This window comes from Seriola dumerili, unplaced genomic scaffold (assembly GCF_002260705.1).
Source record: "Seriola dumerili isolate Sdu_G_001 unplaced genomic scaffold, Sdu_1.0 BDQW01000432.1, whole genome shotgun sequence".
Taxonomy (NCBI): Eukaryota; Metazoa; Chordata; class Actinopteri; order Carangiformes; family Carangidae; genus Seriola; species Seriola dumerili.
Genome location: NW_019174687.1, coordinates 5,962,771 through 5,971,137, shown reverse-complemented (window position 1 = coordinate 5,971,137; position 8,367 = coordinate 5,962,771). Strand labels below are relative to the sequence as shown.

Genomic DNA, 8,367 nt, shown 5'->3' with positions numbered 1-8,367 from the left:
TGTGTTTATAATAGTTTTTGGACAACAGTGGAGCTCTATGGTACATACAAAATCTGTATAAATAATTTTACTTGTCCTGGATATAATTACTTATAAATCTGAAGACTGGTGTGTGGTGATCTGAAACCACCAGAGGTCTGGATGTCAAACGCATATACCAACAATTATACCAACAATTTTGAAACCAGATTATCTGGGGAAATATGGCAGTAGGTAGTGAATAGAAAAAATCATTTACCTGCCAACAACAACTCTGGTTAAGTTGCCCTGTAATACAAGATTTCTAATTGCAGAAAATAGTGAATATGTCCAAAGTTTAACTGGACATTGCCAGAACGGTTCAGACAACTGTTGTAGTTAAAAAAGACAAAGTGCACCTGGCACAGGTAAACTCTGCATGAGGTATACAGAGATGTTCACGATTTGGCCAACGACAAACTGTTGCTTTCTAAAAAGTCAGTGTTTATACAGGGGAACATACTGATGTCAACTTTGGGGTAATTTCTCATTTGCGTATTTCGAACATGTTCCTCCTCAACCCCCTTAGACCCATGGGAGCTTATACTTTCAAATTTCACTTTGTCTTTACAGCGTCATTGCTCCGCGACCGTTTGAGGTAGCGCGTGCTGTTTTTTTCTCCTTAAACTGGATAATCTTATCTTTCTAACAAGCCCGTGAGTCACTGACCAATCGATACACTAATATTAAAAGTTAGGAAAGATACGGAGTATTCTTACTGTTTGGAAGGTATTGCTGCTTTCTCTGTGAGTTTATCGATTGATTTATTTTTTTATTTTTTATTTTTTCACAAAACTTTATTGAACGACAATGAACAGAATATACAGACAGGTGCTCAGTATTTATCGATTGATTTATTCTCATCCGCATTCTTTGCTTGTGACGTCTACAGCACGTCACTCAATTCGATATTCCTATTGGCTCCAGTGGGTGCTGTCACAGCCAATCAGAGTGTCTGATTCAGAGGCGAAAGAATGAAACAAAATAAGATCCAGGTTTCCATCTCTTTTGTCGTTTGATATGTTCATATAAGACGCAACTTTTAGGGCCTGTGAGTAACATTAATATTATCAAACCTATTACAGCAAATTCAGCTGATTTTACACTGGAAAAACTAATGAGCAAAGTTAACCTTCTATTTAGTACCACTTCAGATGTCTGACAATCTTCAGACGGGCAGGTCACTAATATCTCTACTTTAAAATACCTTTTTTCATAGGATACAAACTTACAAAAAATACTTCACATAGAGAATCTGACACAAACAACCTGGCTATTTTCCTTTCCTTTACCACCTCTAGAATGCACTTAATTGCTTTCTTTATCTGCCAAACAACTTATTTGCTTTTACATCTTGCTGCACTCTTAAACCTGGAACAAGACTACAGCCAGATTTATTACTATATAACAGTCTTGCACAACCTTCTTGTTTTGAGGTGCAAACTTTTCCAAGAGCTGATATCACCTTCTCTCACGTCTAAAAACTTTTTACATTTACACTTTTCTTCTCTTTCTACTTTTTTTTTGGAACAAGCAATTACCAGGCAAAGATCCAAATATGATCAAGTCAGACACATGGTAAAGGCAATCTCTCTCTCTGGGAGTTAGATTCATTTATTTTCCAGCTCTTATCGACTTTCGTCTTTTCCTCCTTTCCTCCTCTAAAATGTAGAATTTACATTTAAATGTCATCTCTTATCCTACCCAATTTGTGTTTACTTCAGTGAATAGGAAACACAGGTAAACAGCAAGTGTTCCTGGCTGGCCTTTTTCAGGAGCTGAGAAGAAGTCAGAACAAGTTTGGAGTGTATATCCAGTGCTTAGGCATTGCTGCTACATGTATGCCAAATTTTACTTATGAATTTGTTTCAAAGTTACAGCACTTATGCCATTCACTTGAACTTCATATATATTTTTACTGATCAAATGTGAGTAATTTGATGTCTACATTAATTTAAAAAAAAACAAAACAAAAAGACAAATTAGCAATTACCTCCAAGAGGTGAACACAAGCTCTTCGCAGGTGTGGATCACAATACTATGCACTGAAATACTGACACGCAGTTCTTAACATAGTCAAAACATAGTCTGTCATAAAGTAGATATGGAGTCATACAATAAAGGGCTAGGAACACTCATGCAGGTTTTCATTCTTCTAGAAAGGAAGTTTATTTGAAAATGTTTGATTTTAAAATGATGAAAGGTTTGTGTGTTTTGGTTTGTGGAGTCAAAGCTACACCGAACCTGCAAGCTCCAGGGACTGACAAACTTAACACACACAGCCAAAGTTGTAACAGCATTTGGCTGGAGCTTGGTGGTCGTTTCCCACAACCCACACCAGTCTCTACTGCATTCAAGTTCATTCACTTAATGACAAATTAAAGACAAAGACGACAAAGAACGAGACATGCTGGTCAAAACACATAATGCCCTGGATTTTTATTTCATTTTGTGACAGTTCAAGAGGATTCTTAGTCTTTCCCATGAGTGTGTGAGAGTGTGTGTGTGTGTGTGTGTGTGTGTGAGAGAGAGTGTGTGTGTGTGTGTGTGTTTGTGTGTGAGTGAGAGAGTGTGTGTGAGAGTGTGTGTGAGAGTGTGTGTGAGTGTGTGTGTGGTGGTGGTGGAAGAGACTACAAAAAAAACAAAACAAAAAAACTCATGAATCAATTGGGCCACTGGAATGGGCATTGGGATTGTGGTACAGACAAAGAAAAACTACAAGTAGCCTTGTTCAGTACCGAACTCTTCACAGAAGAGAGTGATTTTTTTTTTTTAGGTTTTTTCTTTTTTTTCCCAAATGAAGGCACCCGATAACTTGTGGTTCATGGCCTTTCAGCCTTCTGGAGAGTTTTAAAAGTAGAGAAAACGATCTTTATTTTTTTTTTTTCAATTAATACATGTTTTCTTCCTTATTATGTAGAAGCTGGAATGATAATAAATGTCAGTTACTGCATTTTTTTTTTTTACTCCCTTATAGTTTTTTTTTTTTTTAGAACAAGTAACAAAAGAATGAAGTCTTTTGTGAGGAAAACCAAAATAAAAAAAGTGGGAGATACAAAAATATTTATTTTAAAAAATGATAAGGGGAGGTGGGGGGATTATCTTTTAGAGAAAACGAAAAGGAAACGAGACCGCCAGGTAAAAACCAGAGGCCAAATCATACAAAAGCAGCATCAATCGATTAAAAAAACAAATTATATAGTGCTTAGATAAGTCAGAAGCAGCAAAGTCTTCTGGGAAAGAGTCTTCATCCCCATTGTTTTGTTACTTGTCTCAGGAATAATATACGTATGGAAGAGCTTTGTGGAAATTGATTAACCCACTGACAAACTGATTCCTACAACAAACAAATTCACACCTGTCGTCTTCTTCTTCATCTACTGCCCTGCTGCACCTGAATCTGCATGAAAGCATGTCTCCATGGATTCAACATGACACATGGGAACATCGTGGAAGGACGCCCAACAGAAACGAGCGAACCCCCCCCGCCATGTTCACAACATCCCAAAAAATACAGAGTTGTTTAAAACTAGCTAAACACTGACTACAGCACGGGGAACCGGTGAGGGGTACAGTGTATAAAAAAAAAAAAAAAAAAGATTTAAAAAAAATAATGAACGGAAAGGAAGAAAAAAAAAAAAAAAAACCCCTTTGTAAACACGGCACAATAAATAGATCAAACAGCAGGTTCCGCACCATGCATGTGATGACATACATTTTTCTGTGATACAACTTTCACACCTCATACTCTCACCAGTTGCAGTTTGTCGTTTTCTCTTTTTAATTTTGATTTTTTTTTTTTTTATATCTCGAGTGCAAAACATCACAAATGAACAATTCTGTATTCAAGTAATGTTATATACAAGAACAGGGGGGTTGGGGAGGGGGGGTATTACAAATATGCAGTACTGTACATATAATTGCCATATTAAGAATTTACAGACGATCTCTTATTAACAGTAACAAATAGGGAAATGGGAGGGAGAGAAAAAAATTGTACGAGACGAGCATTGCAATTAAGTCCCAAAACAGTTGCCATGGAAACCCAGCCTTGCCATGCTCATTCTGCAACCACTTGCATTCATGACTAACAAATGATGCATAGCACCTAAAAAAAACCCAACAACAAAAGCAGTCACGCTTCCCCCGTCCTGCGTACGGGAGGCTACGTAACCTCCATGGCCACTGTGTTCTCTGATAGACTGTTCAGTGCTGGCTTGTCTTGTTCGTGATTCTCCCTGAGGATAAAAAGAAAGACAAGACAAAGTAAGACACACTGTCAGCAGCAAGAAGTTAGTATTTAAAGTAGTTTCTTAAATGTACAAACAGCCCTTTAACACTGCAGGAACTGAACTCATAACCTGGACTTTTATTAAACCTAACTTTCCGCTGTATATTCACAACTGAACGCTTCAGATATCATTTATTAGAGAGACATTTTATGTTGGATTTGGTAGGTAAGTGAAGTAAACAGCTGTGCAACAGAAAACAACTGAAACAGTGATGCTTCATACAGAGCCTTAAGAGTCTGGGGGCTCGTTCCAGGTGGAACTTTTTACTCGATTGTTTTGAGGTACTTGAAAATACATTTTCTGCTACTTTATACTTTTACCTGTGTAGACGTATTCTACAGTTGCAGTCACTTGATATGGTGTAGATCAAGATTTTACATTTAAAAATCAAATCTCAATGTATACAGTGATGCTTAAAAAATTCTTAGTGTTACTGTTTAACACAGCAGCATCTGCTGTCTAATAAGTACCTTTACATTTTGTTGACACTTCTAATTTACTTGTACTGCTGCTGGTTGGTGGCCCAAACCTTTGCACATTTTGGTCTTATTTTATTGGTTCCACCTGTTTTACTTGGATTAGCTACTGTTTCTTTTGTTACCTGTTCTTCACTGATTTACTGCACTGTGTTGTGTGTGAACTAAAAAAACCCCAAAAAAAAACAAGAACCCAAAACCCCCCCAAAAAAACAACATGAATTGTACAAAAAAAGTGCATTGAACCCTAGTTTTTACTCTTAGTTCCACCAATCCCCGATCTTTCTATCCTGTTCATCTTTTTCGAATTTTTTCCCTGCACTGTTTGGCAGCATGTACTCTCATTCTTGCCAGATGTTGCCTTTGTTGTGATGTGATGACACATCTGCTCGACCAGTTGTGACCAACAGCACTGCCAACAACCCCTGAAAGTTCCTGGCAGTTACATTTAGCAATGCTCATGTTCCTGCAGCGGAAGATGGCCTAAACTGTCACCCGCTACTTTTCAGCTACCGATATTGGCTGCATTTCACTGAAGCCCTTTTCTCCATCACTAATAAATTATACACCTCAAGTGAAATCTAATTCTGTTTAACCACAATAGGCTGAAACTTTCATAATATGATCAAGGGGAGAAATTGGATTATGTAAACATTTTGTTTTAGGAATATCAACACTTTACACAAGCCACTCAACCAGTCATTTACAAACACTTTACCACTTAAGGTGATATTTACTAGTTTCATGGACGTACAGGTTTATCTTCTGTTTAGTGAGTCTAGCAGCAGTATATCTGATATAATTTGCTTTAGTACAGAAGCACAGCAGTTGAATATACTGATAAGTTCCTATTCAGTGTCTGTTCATTTATTGTTGTTATCATTATTATTCTAATTATATTTTGCACACCATTAGATTTGTCAAACACTGTTTCATCTGTAGTAATAAAGTGTAATTTGACCGCAGCCATTGTCACAAACTGATACACAGACCATTTCAGGACAGATGATAGTTTCCACTGAAATGTCACCCTAATTATTTTGAGCCTGTGGGATAATACCACGGCTGACCTCCCCCCTCCACACTTTAGTGTCTGTCACACCTGTTGTGTGTTCCTCACCTGGGCACTATGTCCAGCGGCGAGGCCGACGCTGTAGTGACCTTGGGTTTCTGACAGTTGCCGGTTGTGTGCGTGAACTTTAAGGCGGATGTTGACATGGTGGTGCTCAGTGTCCGGGGTGCGTGGACACGCTTGCCGGCGGGAACACCCACACGGAGGCTGTTGTTGTTTCCCAGCAGGACCTGAGTGGTGGCGGTGTTAGTGGTAGTGGTGTTGGCAGGGTGGGCGGTGCCGTTGTTGTTACTGGTAGCGGAGGTGGAGCTGGTGGTGGTGCAGGGGTGGAGCAAGGCGGGTGTCGGGGTAGTGGTGGGAGGAGCCGGGGCGGCGGGGGATGGGGATGCTGTGCTCGAGAGGTGCAAGCCCTTATAAACACCTGAGTGGGTCAAAAGAGGCCGGGCGATGGTGGGGGAGGGTGGGGGAAGGGTGGGGGTGATTGGTGACAGGGGTGAGGGTTGGAAGGTTTTAATTATCATTAATTATCTGTTCTTTGAAGAAAAACACTGAAATTACTTATATTGAAACTTGGAAGCACTGAATATGAACTGTGATATAATAACTACTATTAGAATATATAATTAATATTAAGCTTGATTTTCAAAGTGTGAATGATAAAGCTTTCATAAACCAAACAAAACAAGCTGTTGAGAATGTGTACACAGACTTTCCTTAACTTTAAAACTCTGAGATCATTCACAGTTGTGTGGTATTAAATCTTCACTGTGAGGCAAGAGGTCTGTTATCAGCTGGATTTATTCTTTACCACCATAATCTCAAAGAAAGTCAGTATTAGAACAAAAAATCTTCCACAATCATTTCTGACTTTTAGTTTTCAGCACTTTTATCTGTGAAGGACAGATCCTTGGTGCATGTGTTTTCATCTGCAGAAAAATCTCAAATGAAATTCCACGGTTATCTCCCAAACCTGCTGCCTCAAATGGCATCAGTTGTTCGGGGGTTAGTGCTGCAGGTTTTGTTCTGTCTGCTTTGTGCCGTTATCTGCTCTTTTGGTGCACTCCATTATGGGTTTTAGACAGTAATTACTTTACCGCCATTGTTTGCTTTGTCTGTTTAGTGACACAGTGTCGCTACACTTGGGCGAAGTGCACTTGAAATTGCAAGTGCTTTTAGTTTTTATAACTCTGGATGCTACTGTATTAGTTTTCAAAAGTTACATTCAGGACAAAACAATAAAAATCCAAAATTGCTCCAAATGATAAACATTTATGGAGCTTGTTGTTGTGAGTAGTTAAAATGGATGATGCTCATGTAACAGGCAAGAATAATGACCACTCTTTTTATCTAAAATAATAACATTAATTAGACCACTTTGTAAAAGCTGAAATCCACTGACTGAGCCTACCAGCACCAACAATGGGTGTTTGCCATACCTGAGGGGGAGAGGACGCCATTGACTCCACCTCCCAGGGCTAGCTCCTCCTTGGTTTTAAGAGCCAGCAGTTGGTCGGCGGTGACGAGGGCCGAGGCGGCGAACTGAGCGCTGGCCTGGTCCAACGTGTTCGCCAGGCCCTGTTTGGGGAGAGGCAAAGGGTTTGTGAGCGGTGAAGTGCGAGGGAGAAAAGAGCAAAAGAGAAAATGAACAGACGTAACCGTCGGACGCTGGCTTGACAAGCAGAATACTGACCACTGTGCTGTTGGCAGTGGTGGTGCTGTTGGCTTGCTGTTGCAGCTGGATCTGCTCCAGCTGCTGTTTCTGCATCAGGGCCAGCTGCTCCTGATGCTGCTGGTACTGTTCGGCTGTGAGAGCTGAGAGGGACAAAAAAAGTTTTGTTACAAATCTGGAAACAGATTTGTACCATCATATACATGTTTGAAATGTGCAAATCACATAGTTTCCCCAAGAGGAAGATACAGGCAGACAGCTCCATCCCTGTAAAATACTCTTCTAGATGTAAATGCCACTGCCTTGGATCTACTAAACTCAACACATTTCTCTGACATGAGAATTCTTTTGTTGGCGAGGGATTCTCAAATTTAGAAACTAAAACAACTCCAACTGGTGTTTAACCCAGTTTGGGACGAGGGCCTGATGCATATTAAGCCATTCAGATAGGCCACACACTCTCTGTGCTTTCAAGATATGATGCAGCTCTTAAGTGCTGGTAGCTCCTTGCAGTTTAGCAGCTCCAGTAGTTGAAACTACACCAGCTCCACATGAAAACCTGGGAAGATTATCTTCACGAACATAAATCTCACAACTCATGTTCGAATCCAGTTTTAGTCCTCAACTTTCTCTCTTACACAAACCCCGAAACCTCTCAGAGGTTTCTGGACGGTATAAATATATACAGAAATATTTGTTTTCAATTTCTTATTGGTGACAGAAATCACGCTTTAGTAAGCAGCCAAGTGAACCAAGTGATGGTTTTCTGCCTCCCTCTTCCAGTGAACCTTTAAGGTTCTTTGTGGTATGCCTGTTTGGTTAGTCAGACAGTTAACCCAC

General features: G+C 39.7%; 1 protein-coding gene across 2 annotated transcripts in view; it reads right to left on the bottom strand.

Annotated features, from left to right (window-relative positions):
- Positions 1–3,653: 3,653 nt before the first annotated feature.
- LOC111233925 (enhancer of polycomb homolog 1-like) overlaps positions 3,654–8,367 on the bottom strand; it is a 29,300-nt gene continuing 24,586 nt past the window's right edge. For both annotated transcript variants that reach the window (XM_022761849.1, XM_022761848.1), the window contains 4 exons: positions 7,549–7,670; positions 7,295–7,433; positions 5,907–6,279; positions 3,654–4,256 (listed from right to left, as the gene is read on the bottom strand). In XM_022761849.1, coding sequence (XP_022617570.1) covers positions 4,184–4,256; positions 5,907–6,279; positions 7,295–7,433; positions 7,549–7,670 — 707 coding nt within the window. In that variant the 3' untranslated portion in view covers positions 3,654–4,183. The remainder of the gene's footprint in view (positions 4,257–5,906; positions 6,280–7,294; positions 7,434–7,548; positions 7,671–8,367) is intronic.